This window comes from Pongo abelii, chromosome 3, assembly GCF_028885655.2.
Source record: "Pongo abelii isolate AG06213 chromosome 3, NHGRI_mPonAbe1-v2.0_pri, whole genome shotgun sequence".
Taxonomy (NCBI): Eukaryota; Metazoa; Chordata; class Mammalia; order Primates; family Hominidae; genus Pongo; species Pongo abelii.
In genome coordinates, this window is record NC_071988.2 from 166,832,243 (window position 1) to 166,853,657 (window position 21,415).

General features: G+C 36.5%; 1 protein-coding gene across 17 annotated transcripts in view; it reads right to left on the reverse strand.

The window, feature by feature from the left end:
* Window positions 1-21,415, reverse strand: part of ANAPC10 (anaphase promoting complex subunit 10) — a 209,576-nt gene that overhangs the window by 149,251 nt on the left and 38,910 nt on the right. For 2 of the 17 annotated variants that reach the window (XM_054554523.2, XM_063723683.1), the window contains one exon: window positions 14,089-15,845. The exons of 14 other annotated variants lie outside the window; for them this stretch is intronic. In XM_054554523.2, the coding sequence (XP_054410498.1) occupies window positions 15,789-15,845 (57 nt within the window). In that variant the 3' untranslated portion in view covers window positions 14,089-15,788. Of the gene's footprint in view, window positions 1-3,418; window positions 3,518-14,088; window positions 15,846-21,415 lie in introns of those variants that run through there. One more of the 17 variants, XM_054554522.1, reaches the window with a different exon arrangement.

Below are 21,415 nucleotides of genomic sequence, written 5' to 3' on the forward strand. Positions count from 1 at the left end.
TGTCTTTCGGAGGCCAAGGCAGGCAGATCCTTGGAGCCCAGGAGTTTCAGAACAGCCTGGCCAATATGGTAAAACCCTGTCTCTACAAAAAACACAAAAATTAGCAGGGCATGGTAGCATATGCCAGTAGTCTCAGCTACTCAGGAGGCTGAGGCAGGAGGATCGATTGAACCTAGAAGGTCTAGGCCCCAGTGAACCATGATTGCGCTACTGCACTCAAGCATGGGTGACAGAGCAAGACCCTGTCTCAAAAAAAAAAAAAAAAATCCAGTTGAAGCAGAAAGATACATGGAGACCAACTTACCTTTTAAACAACTGATAACAATGAAGCCTTTAAAAGGCCATTTTATGACTGGGCCTGGTGGTTCACGCCTGTAATCTCAACATTTTGGGAGGTGGAAAGGGGAGGATAGCTTGAGGCCAGAAGTTCCAGACAAGCCTGGGCAAACATAGTGAGACCCTATCTCTACAAAATAAAAATAAATAAGTAAATAGATAAAAGGTCATTTCAGAATCAAGCTGCTTTCAAAAGGACTGTTAAAAAGCTAACTAGGGCCAGGCACTGTGGTTCATGCCTGTAATCCTCGCACTTTGGGAGGCCAAGGTGGGTGGATTGCCTGAAGTCAGGAGTTCGAGACCAGCCTGGCCAACATGGCAAAACCGCGTCTCTATTAAAAATACAAAAATTAGCCAGGCATGGTGGTGCACGCCTGTAATCCCAGCTACTGGGGAGACTGAGGCAGGAGAACTGCTTGAACCCAGGAGGCGGAAGTTGTAGAGTGCCGAGATGATGCCACTGCACTCCACCCTGGATGACAGTGAGACTCCGTCTCAAAGAAAAAAAAGAAAAAAAAAGCTAAGGCAGCCAGGCGCAATGGCTCATGCCTGTAATCCCAGCACTTTGGGAGGCCGAGGCAGGAGGATCATTTGAGGTCAGGAGTTCGAGACCAGCCTAACATGATGAAACCCTGTCTCTATTAAAAATAGTAAAAATTAGCTGGGTGTGGTGGTGAATGCCTGTAATCTCAGCTACTCAAGAGGCTGAGGCAGGAGAATCGCTTTAACCTGGGAGGCCAAGGTTGCAGTGAGCCAAGATCACACCACTGCACTCCAGCCTGGGAGACAGAGTGAGACTCTGTCTCAAAAAAAAAAAAAAAGCTAACTAAGGCAAAACCTATAAAGCAGACAACAAATTCAACAGATACTTCTGATGAAGAGACATCACTTTCTACAGAGAAAAATAGGTCACATGCAAAGCATCAGAAATCAAAAGTGGCATTGTATTTCTCAACATTTACAATGAAAACAATGAGGAAATGGAAAATGTGTTTAAAATTCTAAGGAAAATTATTTTCAAACAAGAACTTCACAGCTAAGCAATTCTTACTGCAAGGTTATCACAATCCTATGTAGGTAATGAATAAGATGCACAATTCTGACTTCAATATAATCTAAATATGCTTTGTGGAAATGTGGAATTCTGAAAGAGATTGGGAAGAAAAGTAGTGTGAATTATATAGGAGTGGATGAAAGAGACATGATTAAGGCTGACTCCATTCAAGTTTTCTTGCTTTATGATTTTTCCTTTTCTATGAGATTTTGGAAGCACTTATTCTTTGGCAAGCACAGTTGTAAGAACTATAGATGTACTGATTTTTTTCCAGCCTTGCAATAGCCCTATGAGGTATACTTTTTTTTTGTTTGTTTGAAACAGAGTCTTGCTCTGTCGCCAGGCTGGAGTGCAGTGGCTCCATCTTGGCTCACTGCAACCTCCACCTCTCAGATTCAAGCAATTCTCCTGCCTTAGCCTCCCGAGTAGCTAGGACTACAGGCACGCACCACCACACCCACCTAATTTTTGTATTTTTCAGTAGAGACGGGGTTTCACCATGTTGGCCAGGATGGTCTCGATCTCTTGACCTCGTGATCTGCCTGCCATGACCTCCCAAAGTGCTGGAATTACAGGCGTGAGCCACTGCACCCGGCCAAGGTACATTCTTTTAATCTTCATTTTAGATATTAGATATCTGAGGCTAACATTCCAAGGTTCATGGTTAAATGGCAGAGCAAGAATTCAAACCCCAGCAGATGACTCCAAAGCCCATACTCTTGGATCTTTAACAACTCAAAGAAATAAATAGTTAGATGTAATGAAAACTCTTAATTTCATGAGATTATATAGAAAAGCAAACTATTGTATGCTTTTGTTTTGGTGTGTGCGTGTGCGTGTGCGTGTGTGTGTGTGTGTGTGTGTGTGTGTGTGTGTGTTGAGACGGAGTTTTGCTCTTGATGCCCAGGCTGGAGTACAATGGCACGATCTGGGCTCACCGCACCTCTGCCTCCCAGGTTCAAGTGGTTCTCCTGCCTCAGCCTCCTGAGTAGCTAGGATTACAGGCATGTGCCACCACACCCAGCTAATTTTGTATTGTTAATAGAGACAGGGTTTCTCCATGTTGGTCAGGCTGGTCTCGAACCCCTGACCTCAGGTGATCCACCCGCCTTGGCCTCCCAAAGTGCTGGGATTACAGGCGTGGGCCACCATGCCCAGCCTACTGTATGCTTTTAAGACCTATAAAAACATAACAAATTTTAATGGCTTTGCTCCTTTCAGCTACCATTCACTGAGCTGCTACTATGTTCCAGGCGCTTAAAACATTTGTTGCAATCATCCCAACATCATATCTCTAATTTATAGTTAATTTATAGGTAACTGAAGTTCATAGAGAGGTTATACAATCTGCCCAAGGGTCAACTAGCTAGTGACCTAGCTAGCCAGGATTTGAAAGTAATTACCCAACCAAAATCCTGAACATCACCGAAGTAATAACCTTAAAGTATGTATGTATGCCTAGAATAAAAATAAAAGAACATATTCTAAGATGAGTACAAGTGAATAAATACCGACAACTCAAAAAGCCATAATTCTACATATCCTATAAAGAGATGTGGAACTTTGAAGGGGATTGAGAAGGAAGAAACTAATTCAACTGGGTGAAAGTCTCATAATACTTATTGTTTTATATTATTAGTTAATATGCATAGAAATAATGCATGACAATGGGAACAAAGTTCTTACTACAGATCTAGGTAGAGGTAAAAATCCAATATACACCTCCAGTTATAATAAAAAAACAACTGAAGTAGCTCCCCAACCCAATGACCCACAAACACTTTGCTTGTAGGATCTATGACTTCTAGTGTTCCCATAATTCATATATAACAGATTTTACTTATAGAAGTATACAAATTAGCCAAAAACCCACCTCATAATTTACTTTCAAAAGTGTTTAGCTAAATCTAGAACATCTGTCTAACAACAGTTAAGGTGAAATTTTACAAAATGAATATTTTGGAGTGAGAAGTAACAAATTTTATTTTACATGAATTTTTAAAATACTGAAGTAACTCTATTACTTACGGCTTAGATATCATGAAGTTTGACTTCATCTTGACATGAATAATCATCATTTTGAGAAAAATGTTTTAACTTGTTTCCAAAAACTATAATCATTGGTAACTGAGGAGAAAAAGCAAAGACTGTTTTTGTTCTATTCACAAGTACCAACAAACAGCCCAGTGTGGAAATGGCAGTATGCCAGGTTGCCCTGTGAAGAATTAGACTTCATGGCAATCAAGAAACTCAGACATCTTAGGCCCTTAGAAAACTAACACGTTAAGGACCTGGTGCTTTCACTTCCCCTTCTAGAAGGCATATGCAAGATATGTCTTGCTTAGATGACAATCTCTTCCATATTCTGGATTCAATGAGAGAATAAGACAATAAGAAGCAAATTGAGGAGCAAGCATCATTCATTGTCTATTGGATCTATTGACTAAAATTTAATAACTGGTTCCAGATATACAGCAATATTATCCTAAATAACCAGAAGAAACAATAATTAAAAGATTCATACAACAATTATGAAATGTAAACGTGCATCTGAATTTTGATCAAGAAACTCAGAGTGAAATTCAGAGACAAACAAAGCTCAAATTATATCTTTATAAAAAATAGTCAAAATGGTAAAAACCCAGTTTCAGATATGTATATTTATTCCTTTATTAACTTCTACATAGAAAGTTAAAAACAAAAAATGTTGAATAATTCCAATACACCTTAGGGGAGAGTGTGGATCACAACATCCATTTTACCAAATTTTAACCTTAAGTTCCCTATTATCTGGTAAATAATTTTTTGTTTTGATGTTGTATGAATCTGAATGAAGGTTGAGACTGCCAACACACTAGACTACATTTCACAAGTTTGCTGCCTGTATCTAACGTGATACTCAGTAGCATAAGAGTAAAAATAAATGTAGTGAAACATGATCAAAAATTAAAAATTATTCTAAGCACCCATAAATATACTTCCTGAACATTCCTTGATTATGTAGGGTCAGTTGAAAAATTTGACTAACTCATAACAATACTATCAAGAAGCCAACATACTTAAGAATCTGAATTCCAAGTGAAATACAGGACATTTATGATATTTTCAGATGTATAATCTAGCCAAGATATACTTTACTTTATAAATAAAATAGATTTTAAAGGGCAAACATCAATATTTAAATCAATTCTTCTTCGCATAGATCTTCAACAAAATTTCTCACCTTCAATACTTTCTAATTTCATTTTTTCATTATTTTATAGTATATAAATACACAAGCCTTTTCTCTACTTTTTGATGTGCCAATAACATTAGTGCAACATACAGCCATGACAACTTATCCTATAAACAGAATCCCTCACAAATTGAAAAATATAAGAACCAACAAATGTTTCACTACACTCAGAAAACACAGAGTCTTTATTCCAAGAGGAACTTTCAGTAAAAAAATGATGTGTGAACAGCAGACACTGATGTTCACACAAGCATACTGCAGACAACCCAGCAGGCGGTTTTCTGTTTTTTTTGGATTATGCCCTGGAGGTGCTGGCACAATGGAATTTCAATACCCTAACTGCTTATTTCTCTGTATATCTTTAAAATAACAGGTAAAGAAAAAATTATCTAAAAAAAAAAAACAAAATAAAGTGTTTTTAATTCTTCTTTTCAAACGATGTAATTTATAACCATTACACAAATAGCGAAGAAGCACAAAAGAGGGGAAAAAAGAAATAAAGTAACGTTCCAAAGGTTCAGTTTACAAGGACCTCACACAAAGTTTTTTTTTTCTCTGCAACTCTTACTAGAAACAGTATTATTTGCTAAAAATGCACTAGCTGCCAAGAGCTATGGTCCATCTAAAGCAAAATGCTTAAGATGGAAACAGTGTTAATACAAAAAAAAAAGGCAGGATTCAGTATACAAATTTCTGTAAGATCTATTAAAAAATAAGATGAAGTTTTGATTTTGATACATTATTTTGACTAAAAAACAATTCTAATTATAGATAAAATACTAAAACACATAGTACTGTATTAAAACAATAAGTCATCAAATTTCAAACTTTCTAATTAATCCTTTTTCTGTAAGTTATTGGGAATTCAACACTAGTCTTGGTTCACATGATAGAACAATGGGAAAATTTTCCGACTGGTTGAACACTAACCCTGACAAGTGTGGAGAGCCAACTACAATACATTATATGGTAGCATAACCTGCCACCCACGTTGCTGAGAGAACAGCTTTCAAACACATGCACTGAGCTGTAAAACCGCAAAATCCCTTATTACACATTGTCTTTCTTACTTTAGGTGAAATATACCATCAATTCTTTCCATTATAAATCTTTTTTTATTACTATTTTTGAAGACCATTTACAACTTGACTGTTGTTTTCTGACAAAGTAAAAGATGCCTTTTACAAAAAGAAAATGCAACAGGAAAGTTATCACCCTCCTACAGTATTACAAATGAAGGCTGATATCTGCTGCACAATTTCCCATAGATTAACTGGAGGATCCATATTACCTAAAATGTTTCCAGATAAAATTATTTTTTTCCCTTTAAAAACCAAACCCTTATACTAGAGTTCACCAAGTTTCTTAAAGCATTTTAAAATATTTGCTTTCTTTAATAAAAGCTGATATACTGCTTTGGGAAGTTCTTTAATACATAATTTTGATCATTACCAAAAAAAGAGAAAAACAAATTGTCAAAATTTGTTGGAAAGTAAATATTCTTTCTCTCTTTCTATGTTTCTTCCCAACAATTTCCCCCTTCCTCCTACACCGGCACAAATACAAACCTATACTAAAAAACAAAACAAAAAATAGATTCAAGGAGATAATGCTGCCCTTGACAGTATTTGCATTATATTGATGATACATGTAAATGAAGAAAGACTGCAGAATGGCAGGCACACATCATACTCATTATAGCAATGTGTTTGACAAAAATACGTTCTTACCTTTCAGAAAAGAGCTCAATGCAACAATGACTATCAAATCTAACAAAAGGGCTTGAAATACAGAACAAGAAGGGTAAAAAAATGAAAAATTTAAAGACAGTACTTTTTAGAGATTCAAGAAGGTTAAAATCATTTCAAAAAATGTGTGTTTCTCTCTAACGTTTTGTCTGATTAATTTCCCTCCAAAATTCTCCTTTCTATCCTTTGCATTTCCTTCCCCTCAACTCCCACCCACCATGACCCACCTCCACCCACAGTCTGCTAACTGAATCATAGCATTCCAGGACAGTTACAGGACATAACAGTTTCTTCTGGGGTTTTCATTCGCAATGTTGTTTGCAAAGAGAATTTTATTTGTAAGTGTTTCTATTATACTGACAGGGTCAATTAGTCTTGTGAACTATTGGTCTTTCTGCCTGATAGCCTGGTGGATCATTCAAGTGGTACTGTTCATAACCTATAACTGAATGCAGCCAATTAACCTCAGAAACATGACAATACTGGCTAACTAATGGGCTTTTTAGTTTATCTTAATAACACACTATAGTTAATAACACACTATAATTATATTACACTATAGTAATATAATTTCCCCCAAATTGGTGGTATATTATTTGATATAAATTATATTTTCCCCAAATTGAACTGATTTGTAAATTATGCCACATAAGTTACACAGAGTAATTTTCATTTTATAGAAGTTCACTATAAACATTCTGGAGTTTTTTTTTAAAACAATAATCAGCTATTATGCCTACTTTTGCTTATATGTTTATACAACTAAATAAAAGTATAAGATTTCTCCCAAGATGCAGAAAGCACTAATACTCTCCAAAAGCCAATGTAAAAATAAATTTGCATTTTACTTCAAATATTCAAAAAAGGCTTAAGTTGTAAAATATTATTTATTTTTTTAAAAACACACCCAAAAAGAGAATTTGCATTAACTGAGTGTTTACTATGTGACCAGGTAATGTGAATAAGTACTTTGCAAACTTTATCCTACTTAATTCTTTCTGGAATCCAATAAGACAGACATTGTTCACCTACTCTATATATGAGGAAACTGAGGTTTCAAAAGAGCCAAATATATCTCCAAGATTCACACAGCTAGTAAGTGGCAAAACTAAGATCTGAAACCAGATCTGTCTACTTTGCCAAACTGTGGTCTATCAACATCACTCGGCCTAAAAAAAATATGAGTAAATTCCCTGGTCATCTCCCCATGTCATCTTGTAAAACTGGATTACAGAATACTGCCAAGTTCCAAAGCCATTCTACAAAAGGATATCCAATTATTAATGATCAATAACTTGAAGGAGATTAATGGAGTAAAAGTTTACTAAGATACAATACTCCAGTTTTTTTCATATCACTTCTAACCCAAATGCACTCTCACATATATGAATGTATATGTGATCTTCTACACACATGCTTGCATCCATATGTACCTGTTCACATACACACATACTCATCTAAAATGTCACATGTCAATACTCTGATTTCCAAGGCTAAAGTACTGTCTGTCCATTATGCCAGCCTACAAAGAAGTAAAAAGCTGTCTTAATGCCATGGGTATCAAGGTATCAATTTATTTGCAAAGAAGAATTTTTAAAATAAGTTGAATAACTTTTTCATACTGTAATTTTAAAAAACGATCTGACCTAATGAGCCAACTTAACGTATGTTCTAGCAAAAATTATATTATGATTATCTATGGTTTTGCTTTATAAATTTTCAAACATTAACTAATTTGTTCAATTGTTGGGCCAAACTGCCCTAAAAGCAAATGCCCTGTTACAGGAGCACACCCTAAGCATTTCTAAAAATCCATTACTACTCTCAAATCCTCTGCCTTCACATTGGCTACAGTGACTTTCAGGGCTTCATTCACTGCTTAATGGAAAAGTTTGCAAAAATATTTGTGCAATTAGGATAGACAGCGCTTTCTTGAAAATATTGGCTAAAAGTCACGGCAGTTAAGATGTATATAAATAACTTTTAAAATGCCCATTTATACCCCCTACTCTATAAATCTGTTCCTGTAAATATTGTATTTCTTTTTAAAAATACATCCTGCATAGAAAGTATAAGGGCTAAGAAGTAAAATTCAAAGTCATCCATATTATAAAGTCAGCTTTACTTTTTAAAATATATCAAAATAAATTCCATAAGCACAAAAAATTTCAAGTACAGAGAACAAAATCAAAGGAAGTATCCACGTTAGTAAAACTATTACCTTAGAAAATATCTAATATTTTGACACAATGGATAAAGATGTGCTCCAGTATGTGAAGTTATTAGCTAAATACTAGGAAGCTTAAAATTGCTAAATTCTTGCTTTACATATGCCACAAAAAATAATGCCACTGATGCTGTAGTTTCAAAGAATCAAATCTGAATATCTACTCAAATGCCAAGGGAAATTTCATTAAAATAATTTTTTTAAAAATCTAAATAACCTACATAGGTTGTTCTCTCTGTCCAGTTGCAACAGAGAAAACACTGACATCAAAATGCCAAATATCAACATTTAAAAAAAACACTCCATGCTTAGATCTGATAGTAAGGAATTGAATCCAAGACAACCTATCCATTCTCCATAACTTCAGCATGTCTTAATATACATAAGACACATTTGTCTAGCACTTTCCAACCTTGTACAGTCATGTACGAGTAAGGATAAAGCAAGCAGCCATTACAAAGCTAACAGAGAAAAGTAGTATGGAAGGGCGTAAAGTTATATTGACTACGAATCTATACATATTAGGTTCATGGTAGATGTTTTTACACAGCTTATCTAATTTTCACAACCACCCAAACAAGACAGGCATTGTAATTTTCATTTTTTAAAGTAAATAAACAGAGGCTCAGAAAAAACAGAGAAATTGTACTCTCTCTCAAAGAAGTGATAATACCAAGATTCCAACTCTGATCTGACAGGCTCCAAACCCCATGATTAAAGCAGCATGTGGCAAAGACAATCTAGAAACATGTTCCTTTATTTGGCTTAGGTCTCACCCTTCTGTCCTACTCTGAAAACAATATTTAAAATCCAGATTGCAGGTTATGAAACAGACTGGGTTTTTCCGTCTGTAAGCCAAGGTTAGAGAACTCTGCGTTCAATGGCGAGTACAATATGACTCTGGGGGAATATCAGCAAGTTTCAAATGACTATAACTTCAGGTTAAACGGAGTTCAGTGAGTCATGATAATTCCATGCTACTGATAATCCTGAACCTGGTCAACAGAAAAGTTTCAAATTTGAATTCCCTATTTGCCTTAGACAATTCCCTCTCAACACAAGGCAAATCTTCATTCAAAATAAGTTTCTCAAAGTCAGGAACACTTCTCAATGCCCTTCATTAAATTTCCTCAGAGACAATTCCCTCTCAACACAAGGCAACTCTTCATTCAAAATAAGTTTCTTAAAGTCAGGAACACTTCTCAATGCCTTTCATTAAATTTCCTCAGAGAAATGATAAAATTTTTAAATTGATGAAGCTATTGTTCAACTAGATTTTACAGACTGGCTGACAGTAACTTTGACTCAACTTTTACCTTTTTATTATCTTAAATGTGAAGAGGCTACCTAAATACTAAGGTAGAACAGTGAAGGCAGAAAGAGATTTCTTCTCATTCCTCAGTCTCTCTTTATCCCCTGAAGTAACTTCCTTATCATACTTAGCCAGAGCTCATAACCTCTGGGCTATGATAAGAGGCAAATTAGGATTGCCCTATATTTCCCAAAGCTATATTACATTCCCTTTGGTCATTATTATCTTCTCTAAGATCACATGCTTGTATCAGAAAGTAGGCTGCTAGAGTGGAATCAATTTTAGAACTAATCTGCCTTGGATTCTTTTCCTCAGTAAAGCTAAAACAGACGCCCATCCACTATCTTTAAAATAAATATCAAAGGCCACTGCAGAAATAAATTGCACAAATATTAACTGAGCACCTATGTGGTAGGTACTCAGCTACATGAGTGATCAAGACAGGTAATGTCCTTGTGCTAACGAAAGCCATCAAAGACTTGTGGGCCCTGAAAAGAAATATGCCATAAAATGACAAAATAAATAACTGAGGGCCAAGATTAGTGTATAGAAATAAATATATACAATTGTTACCACACGGGTCACAAATTTGGTTCCAAGCTTCCTGACAGTCAACACGAAGTGGGTATCATTACTGGTTCTGACACAGTATAGAGATTCTTCTACTTACAGATTCATTTCCAAAGGGTTATCATTAAGTCTACTTAATCACATGTGTCAATTTTTAACTATAGAAGCAACTACTAATACCATCTGTTGGTAGTTGACAGAGCTGACATATTTCTCCCCAACCACCTCCCTCAATATAGGTCCATAGATACTAAGAAGAAATTCTATGAAAACAATTTTATAAAACAATGCTGCCAAAGAATAATATTCAAAATTGCTAAAGAACATGTATGTTTTTCAAGCAGCCCCAATTAAAAAAAAAAAAGGAAATTCAACCATTGGAGGAATAGTCCAAAGATACAGGAATAATTGAAACTATCAGTATCTCAGTTATTTCTTATGCAAGTTTGGTGTGTAATACCTCTTTGCTCTAATTTATAAATAGGAAAATACAACTTTGAGATAAAGTTTTAAAGTTTTAGCAATTATATCTAAAATAAGTACAAGCATATCCCAGATACATTGTGGGTTTGGTTCCAGACCACAGCAACAAAGTGAGTATCACAATAAAGTAAAGTCAGTCATACAATGTTTTGGTTTCTCAGTGCATATATTATGCTTATACTCTACTATAGTCTATTAAGTGTGTAATAACGTTATGTCTAAAGAACAATGTACATATCCTCACATAAAAATATTTTACTGCTGAAAATTGCTAACAATCCCCTGATCCTTCAACAAGTTGTGATTTTTTTTGGAGGTAGAGTATCTCACCTTAATGATGACGGCTACTGACAGATTAAGGTGGTAGTTACTAAAGGCTGAGGTGGCTGAAGGAATTTCTTAAAATAACACTGAAGTTTACCTCATTTATTCAATATTCCTTTCATGAAAAATATTCTCTGTAGCAGGCAATGCCACTTAATAGCATTTTGCTGACAGTAGAACTTCTTTAAAAATTGGAGTCAGTCTTCTTTATCAACTAAGACGATGCAATATTCTAAATTCTTTGTTGTCATTTCAAGAATGTTCACAGCACCTTCACACACTAAAAACTACTTTCTTAGCTCATTCATCAGAAGCAACTCTTCACCTGTTCAAGTTTTATAATGAGATTGCTGCAATTTGGTCACATCTTCAGGCTCCATTTCTTTTTGTTTTTTTGAGATAGGGTCTCTCTCTGCAGCCCACGCTGAAGTGCAATGGCATGATCATGGCTCACTGGAACCGCCGCCACCCGGGCTTAAGGAATCCTCCCACCTCAGCCTCCCAAGTAGATGGGACTACAGATGTGCATCACCACACTCAGTTAATTTTTTTGAATTTCTTTTGTAGAGACGGGGGTCTTGTTATGTTGCCCAGGCTGGTCTTGAGCTCCTGGGATCAAGAGATTCTTCCACCTCAGCCTCCCAAAATGCACCTGACCTTCAGGCTCCATTTCTAATGGTAGCTCTCTTGCTGTTTCCACTACATCTGCAGTTAGTCCCTCCAATGAAGCCTTTAGACCCTCAAAGTTATTCATGAGGCTTGGAATCAACTTCTTCCAAACTCCTGTTAATGTTCATATTTTGACCTTTTCATGTGAATCACAAATATTCTCAGTAACATCTAGAATGGTAAGTTATTTCCAGAAGATTTTCAATTTGTTTTGCCTAGATCCATCAGATCATTTGCCACTATTTATGGCAGCTAATGCCTAAAGAAATGTATAACAGTTGGAAGTCAAAATTATTCCTTGATCCATGGGCTGCAGAATACATGTTGTGTTACCTCCTTGTACATCTCCATCAACGCTCTTGGGTGACTATGTCCATTGTCAACAAGCATAGTATTTTGAAATAAATCTTTTTCTCTGAGCATGAGGTCTTTACAGCGGGATTAAAATATTCAGGACTCCAGGCTTTGTTCTTCCATTTATAGCACAAGGGCAGAACAAATTTAGCATAATTCTTAAGGACCCTAGGATTATTAGAATAGTGAGGGCTGCCTTCAACTTGAAGTCACTAGCTGCATCAGCCCCTAACAAAAGAGCCAGCCTGTCCTGTGACGCTTTCAAGCCAGGCATTGACTTCTCCTCTCTAATCTTAGCTGGCATCTTCCAGTAGAAGGCTTTTTGTCTACATTGAAAATGTGTTGCTTGGTGTATCTACCCTCATGAACTATTTTAGCCAGATCTTCTGGGTAACTTGCTACAGCTCCTCCATCAGCACTTGCTGCTTCACCTGGCTCTTTTATGTTATGGAGATGGCTTCTTTACCGAAACCTCATGAACCAACCTTGGCTAGTTTCAAGCTTTTCTTCTGTAGCTTCCCCACCTCTCTCAGCCTTCCTAATATTGAAGAGAATTAGGGCCGAACTGTGGATTAGGCTTTGGCTTAAGGGAATGTTGTGGCTGGTTTAATCTTCTATCTAGGCTACTCAAACTTTCTCCATATCAGTAATAAGGCTGTATTGCTTTCTTATTATTCATGTGTTCACTAGAGTAGCACATTTAATTTCCTTCAGGAACTTTTCCCTTGTATTCACAACTTCGCTGTTTGGAGCAAGACGCCTAGTTTTCAGCATATCTTGGCTTTCAACATGCCTTCTTCATTAAGCTTAATTCTTTCTGGCTGTTGAGTTAAAGTGAGAGATGTGAAACTCTTTCTTTCACTTAAATAGTTAGAGACCATCATCATTAGTTAGAGGCCTAATTGAATCATGCCAATTAATTAGGTTATTAATTGGCCTAATTTCAATATTGTTGTGTCTCAGGGAATAGGAAAGCACAATTAGAGAGAAAGAGATAAAAAAGCAGCCAGTTGGTGGAGTAGTCAGAACACAGTATTTATCAATTAAGTTTGCTATATTATATGAGCATGATTCATGGGGTCCCAAAACAATTACAATACTATCATTAAGAATCACTGATCACAGATCACCATAAAAGATATACTAACAATGAAAAGGTTTGAAATATTGTGAGAATTACCAAAATGTGATAGAAACAGGAATTGAGCACACGCTGTTAAAAAAAATGGTGCCAATAGACTTCCTTGACACAGAGTTGCCACAAAGCTTCAATTTGTAATGAAATGCAGTTATCTGTAAAGTGCAATAAGGTGAAAAGCATAAAATGAGGTGGGCCTGTGTAGTACTTAGTAGACAATGAAAATGGATGCAGTAATTTTTAAAGAACTATTCTTTTTTTCATGAATCTCAAAGAATTCATGAAAAATTCATGCAGTTAGAGGAATAAGCCAACAGCCACATAGTTATTATTGCATACAGTTATTGTAAAGAGACATTCTATGTAAACTATATATATGGATTGGCCAGGTTCACCATAATTAAGTGAAATGAGAGAAGGAGCCAACAGGACTTTGAAGGATATTATAATTTTCCTGAAAAATTTAATTTAGTCTAAGGACACTATCTATTAAATAATCACAGAGTACCTTTTAGTCAACCTCAGAGGATTTCCCATAGTCTGATTACTTAGGTTAACTCCTACAAAATTGAAAAACTATGTTAAAGAAAATATGATTTTAAGTAATATTTTAAAAAATTGGAGTGAAAAAAGAACTGCATGTTCTCATTTATACACGGAATCTAAAGTTGAACTCACAGAAGCAGGGAGTAGGGTGATGGTTACCTGGGGCTGGGAGTAAGGGGGACAGTTGGGAGATGTTGGTCAAAGGACATAAAATTTCAGTGAGGCATAAGAAATAAGTTCAAGTCATCTATTGTGCATCACTATGAGTACAATTAATAATAATATATTGTATACTTGAAAATTGCTAACACAGATTTAAGCGTTCACACCACAAAAAATGACATATATGTGAGGTATTACCTATGTTAATTAGCTTGATTTAGTCAGTCCACAATGTATACAAATATCAAAACATCATTATAAGCACCATAAATATACACAATTTTCTGTCAATTTAAAAAACCAAATTTAAAAATTAGTAAAATAACACTAGCCTAACCAGTTTACAGAGGTGGAATCCACGTATTTTCTAATTTTAGTTGTTCTCACAGATAAAATAGATTTAAACTAGTATTTTAGTTGTTACTGGTTATAAGTTTCAATTACAAATAACTATATTGATTTCTATTATAAAATTAGAGAGGTTTTCCTATTAAAAAAAAATATCGGGGGCTGGACGCGGTGGCTCATGCCTATAATCCCAGCACTTTGCGAGGCTCAGGCAGGCAGATCACGTGGTCAGGAGATTGAGACCATCCTGGGTAACACAGTGAAAACCCGTCTCCACTAAAAATACAAAAAATTAGCCAGGCGCGGTGGTGCACACCTGTAATCCCAGCTACTCGGGAGGCTGAGACAGGAGAATCGCTTGAACCTGGGAGGCGAAGGTTGCAGTGAGCCGAGATCGCGCCACTGCACTCCAGCCTGGGCAACAGAGCGAGACTCTGTCTCAAAAAAAAAAAAAAAAAAGGGATACTCATTTATTATAAAAATCTCATTTCTTTAGCAGCATATATACAGTCTCAGGGAAGAAGTAGGAAAAACAGCAGTTGCCAGTGTACTATAAATACTATTATTATTTTAGCTAAGTGTGCCAGGCAAATCCTAAGAAACCTTATCCTGACTGATGAGGAAGCAGATTTAGAGAAGATTACATATTTTCAATATGAGGGACTTGCCATTATGTTTTGCTTATCTGGTGGCAAAGAATGGGAACTTAGGAGATATATAAGAACCAGAACAAGAATTTAATCTTTTCATTATCAAAAATAAGTAACAGAAAATTCACATAGCTACTCAGGAAACATGTTAATTTGGAACAAGATTAAATCTAAAGACTTTAGGCTCAATTAAGATTAAAATACATAGCTAACATATTATCTGAACAATTTCCCTACTATTGCCTCATACTTATGGTACCACTTAGTCTAAATCTAGATCTTTTCTCATTGTAAGTTCTTAGAAAGCTTCCTCTACGTATTGCCTCTGTCCTACTTAATTAAGTATAAGAAATCAAGACTAGTTGTAGGCCATCCAATTAGCTAATTATCATTCTTAATTAGCTATCTAATTACAAAGTAGGCAACTGATTCTAAAAAAGCGGTGAGATGGCTAAGCTATGGTTTCTGTTTTGTACCATCAACTATAATTTCAAATACAAGAGGAAAGATTCCCAAATATCTACAAATCCTTGTATGAAGAATTCTCTTAATTCCTTTATGAAGGAGAAATGGACACAGAAAAGTATGCATTGTCTTTTATTTGCAGTTTCTGCTTCAATATTCTCATTCCTTTATCCTGAGACTTGAAGATCCATTGATTCTTCATTTACCACATGTAAAACATGAGGCTGAAAAAAAAAATGAGGTTCCTGAGTAGGCTCACCTCTATTAAGATATACTTTTAAATTATGATAAAATGCTTCAGCAGGTAGTTTCAGCAAGATTTACGGCAGCACTTTCAGCTGATTACTACTGTGTGTTTTTTTGTTTGTTTTTTTTTGAGATGGAGTCTCGCTCTGTCACTAGGCTGGATTGCAGTGGCGCAATCTCGGCTCACTGCAACCTCTGCCTCCCAGGTTCAAGCAATTCTCCTGCCTCAGCCTCCTGAGTAGCTAAGATTACAGGCACTCGCTACCACTCCCAGCTAATTTTTCTAATTTTAGTAGAGATGGGGTTTCACCGTGTTGGCCAGGATGGTCTCAATCTCTTGACTTCGTGATTTGCCCGCCACGGCCTCTGAAAGTGCTGGTATTACAGGCCTGAGCCACCGTGCCCAGCCCGATTACTACTGTTTTAATCAGCAACATGTTAGTTGCCAGAAATATTTACACAAAATTTACCACACCAGGCGTGATGGCTCACGCCTGTAATTCCAGCACTTTGGGAGGCCGAGGCGGGCAGATCACGAGGTCAGGAGATTGAGACCATCCTGGCCAACACGGTGAAACCCCATCTCTACTAAAAAAAATATACAAAAAATTAGCCGGGCATGGTGGCGGGCACCTGTAGTCCCAGCTACTCGGGAGTTTGAGGCAGGAGAATGGCGTAAACCCAGGAGGTGGAGCTTGCAGTGAGCGAGATCGCGCCACTGCACTCCAGCCTGGGCAACAGAGAGAGACTCTGTCTCAAAAAAAAAAAAAAAAAACTTACCACAGGATGAGGGGACATACTGAATAGCGTGTGTGTGTGCGTGCAGCACACGTGTGGGTGTGTGCATGTGTGTGTCCATGGAACTCAGGAAAGAGTGGTCAAGTATGAAAGAGGTCAGTAAATGAAGACTATTAGAGACACCAGCCACCTGCTCAAGTTTATTGTTCTTTCTCCTTGTTATGTATCTACCCTTGCATCTATTTTATTCATTTTACACCATTCTGTGTCTTCCCGTATATTATAGTTGTACTCTTCTACTTTATAACTTCAGTTTGTACATGGCCCTTCACCTTACCCACCCTTTTCCATATCACTATCTCTCAGTATCAGATCTTGTCAATGCTAACTTTGCCTCTGTTTCTTCTGAGTTAAATTTCTAAGGCAAAAAAATTAAAAATAGAACTAACTTGTAATCCAGAAATCCAACATCTGCACATATACCCAAAAGAGCTGAATAAAGGATCTTAAGATACATGTACACCCACTGTTCACAGCACTACTATTCACATTAGGCAAGAGGTGGGAACAACCCAAGTGACCGCTGAGAGATGAACAGATAAGCAAAATGAAGTATATACATTTTGCACCTGCTGAATATTCTTTGGTCTTTAAAAAAAAGGAGGCCGGTGAGGTACCTCAGGCCTGTAATCCCAGCACTTTGAGAGGCCGAGGCAGGCGGATCACCTGAGGTCAGGAGTTCGAGACTAGCCTGCCCAAAATGGTGAAACCCTGTCTACACTAAAAATACAAAAGTTAGCCAGGCATGGTGGTGTGCGCCTGTAGTCCCAGCTACTAAGGAGGCTGAGGCATGAGGATCACTGGAACCCAGGAGGCAGAGGTTGTAGTGAGCCATGATCGTGTCACTGCACTCCAGCCTGGGTGACAGAGCTAGACTCTGTCTAAAAAAATAAAAAATAAATTAAATTTAAAAAAAAGGAAATCCTGCCACATGATACAACATGAACCTTGAGGACATTATGCTAAGTGAAGTAAGCTAGTCAAAAAAGGACAAATATTGTATGATTTCACTTATATGAGGTATCTAAAGCAGTCAAATTCATAGAAACAAAAACTAGAACAGTGCTCACCAGGGCCTGGAGAAGGGGGAAACTGGGAGTTGTTATTTAATGACTATGATTTTTGGTTTTGAAAGACAAAAAAGTTCTGGAAATGTGTATTCACACCACGTGAATACCATATATGTAACACTACTGAACTAACTGTACATAAAAAATGGTTCAGGTGGTAAATTTTGTGGTATATGTTTTTTGCAATTAAAAAAGTTTTTAAAATGTCTGAGACAGGGAATCTGATTTGCCCAGATAATCTCTTTGAAGCAAACTACACAAGCACGGGTCAATGGCAAGCCTATGAACTGCTGGTATTGTCAGAGGCGTGTGAAACCAGAGCAACTCCATCTTGAATAGGAGCTGGGTAAAATGAAGCTGAGATTTACTGGGCTGCATTCCCAGACAGTTAAGGCATGCTAAGTCACCAGATGAGATACAAGGTCAGCATAAGATACAGGTCATAAAGACCTTGCTAATAAAACAGGCTGCAGTAAAGAAGCTGGCCCAAACCCACCAAAACCAAGATGGCCACGAGAGTGACCTCTGGTAGTCCTCACTGCTACACTCCCACCAGCGCCATAACAGTTTACAAATGCCATGGCAAAGTCAGGAAGTTACCCTATATGGTCTAAAGAGGGGAGGCACGAATAATCCACCCCTTGTTTAGCATATCATCAAGAAATAACCATAAAGATGGGCAACCAGCAGCCCTCAGGGCTGCTCTATGTAGTAGCCATTCTTTCATTCCTCCACTTTCTTAAAAAACTCGCTTTCACTTTATGGATTTTCCCTGAATTCCTTCTTGCACAAGATACACGAACCCCCTCTTGGGGTCTGGATTGGGACCCCTTTCCTTGTAACATCTTTCTGGCGACCACTGAACGGACTATAGTGCGGAAATCCCCGACCCAAAGGTTAACAAGTTTGGGTAAGTGGCAGGGTCCTGTAACAGTGTGGTTATTTAACAACTTTTTAATTAAATGCCTACTGTTTCAGACACTATGCTAGGTTCTCAGCCAAGTGCCCATCCCTGCTCTGACCAGCAGGCTATATTCCCAGTATGTTTTCCTTATAAGAGGGATTGATAATCTGCATTTCTAAAACCATGTCATTTTCATAAGTAAAATGCATATTTCTATTGAATCATATCCTGTCATATGGTTAAATAAAGTGTTTTTAGATTTTGTGGGTTTTTTGTCTTCTTTGCCCTAGGCTGTTACCATTGCCACTTTGCCTAAAAGAAACAGTGCAGGTCTTCTATAACGGCTGCAAAAGATCACTTGAAAAAAGTGACCTTACAGGACAATGCTCTTAAAAGAAAATTCATCAACTTCTAAGTTTACTTTAAGTATGCATTAGCAGTACAAAACCTTCCAAATCAACACATTATGAAACAAAACAAGAATCCTCCTCAGAATCATCTTATTTGGCACAAATATTATAATAAGAAAAGATGGAATTCCTGCTATTAAATCATTTCATTAGTCCCCAATCTATAAATTTAGAAACAATTACTCCAAAGAGTGCTTAAACAAGTTTTAAGAACTACCTTAGTTCAGAATTGCATTAAGTAAATTACATTAAGTAAACTGCCTATTAAAACATGAAATACAGGAAATGTTTCAGTCCCTATCTGCCTAGATAATCCTGACTTCATATGAGAATATGACAACATATTCTCTTAATTTTCTTCTCATCTTTCTGAGAGTTCTTCTCAGCTTTCTTCACTGGATAACCTTTTCCTATCCAACTCTTGAATATTGGCATCTTCATGGTTCCAGCCCTAGCACTCTTCTTTTATATCTAAACTTCTATTTACACACTGATGATTCCCAAATCTGTATCTCTAACCCAGACTTCTTTCCTTAGGTTCAGATCCATATACCATACCCTACTATCCATGGACTACCTACTGAAAATCCCTCCATTTGAAGAGATACCAGAAATCAGTGACCAAAATTAATCTCATTATCTAAGCCCCTTTCTCTCTGCCCCTCCCCCTCAGAATGTTCCTTCTCTGTATGCCATTACTAGTAAATGCCAACTTTCAACCAGTTGCCTAAGCTGAGAATTCTAGATGCCCCTTTCTACTTACTCAAATCCTACCCAATATTCTGAATATATCCCAGGTAGCAATCAGTCACAAGTCCTTTTAATTTATTTCAAATATAGGGAACCCAACTGCCATAGCCTTAATTAAATCCTCATAATTTTCACCTGGCTAATATTATACCTACCTGGTCTCTAGGTGCTCCAGCTCCCCCATTCCCATGATTAAGCTGTGTCAATGTTTCCTCATTTAATGTCTGATATTACATACAATCTGACTATACATTTTCACTGAAACAATTATATACTATATTTATTTCCCTACAAATGTAAACTTATGTATGGGAACCATGTTACATCACAATAAATGTGTTGAATGAATAAATACTTCTCCAGTCTTTCTTACCACTCCCTCAGACCTATCCAGCTTCCATGGCAGAATGAATTACTTGTACTTCTGTCACTATACCATGCTACTGTGCTTCCATACCTTTATGTACATCATGACCCTGGTAGAATGCCTCCACTTGATTGTGCACCTGAATAGGCTCTGTATTTATCCTAAACAGTCAGCTAAACCATCGACCTCTTCAGCTTTTTAAACCACTGGGCTTTAAAAACCACAAAACAATATTGTGTTTTTAAACACAATATTCCATTGTGTTCCCATAGCCACCTCCAGGTACTTACTATACTATATGGCAACTGAGAATTTTTTGCATATCTCTTCCATGAGACTATGAAGTGCTCAAAGGCATAAACTGTGACTTTATTGTATCCCCAGCATCTAACACAGTACCTGGCACTTAGCAGGCCCTACAGCATTATTCACAGAATAAAGCATGAATCTGCTTTGTATGAAATGCCAGACTACATCTCTTAAATAATCTATAGTATAAGTTTCTGGTCAAACAAAAACAAGATACAATAAAGTTTCTTAAAAATATAGATGATATTTCTTCTTAAAAATACAGATGATACTTTTCTGTATAACATATTTTAGTTCCAAAAGGAAATATACCCCAAATGCATAGTTACCTCAACTCCATTTTGGAAATAGGTGACGCATACAATAATAAATAAAAGTTTTCAAAAATTCTATATATTGCTTTTAGAGAAGGTTAGAAGATAACATTTTTTGGCCTAAAAATTATGTGTATCACACCAAAACATTCTACAATGACTTCAAAGATGAACTAAAGTTAGTTATGAAACTAATTTTTTTTAAAAAATATTTTAAACTAGCTAAATTCAACAAAAACTATTTTTCCAAAGACTTGATAAATTACACTTTCTGTCTTATCAAACCAATTTATGTTTATAGATACTGCCTAAGTCATTCCACTTTATATCAAATTGTTTAAAATAGGCCCCTCATAAGAAAGCAAATATAAGTAGATTTTGGGATCAACAAATAGAGCCAGAACTTTTGTCTGCATCTTCTTACTCTATCACATACATTAGTGGAACTCAAATTTTAATAGGAAATATTATTTTATCAGAAGAACTGACATATTAACCACTTCTGTCAAAGTACCATATATGGACTCACATGGTTGTGCTACTGAAATAAGACACAAGTAGAGAGTGAAAGGCCACATGAAACCATGGGAAAACATGACAGCTCTCTTTAACACTGAAGACTTATT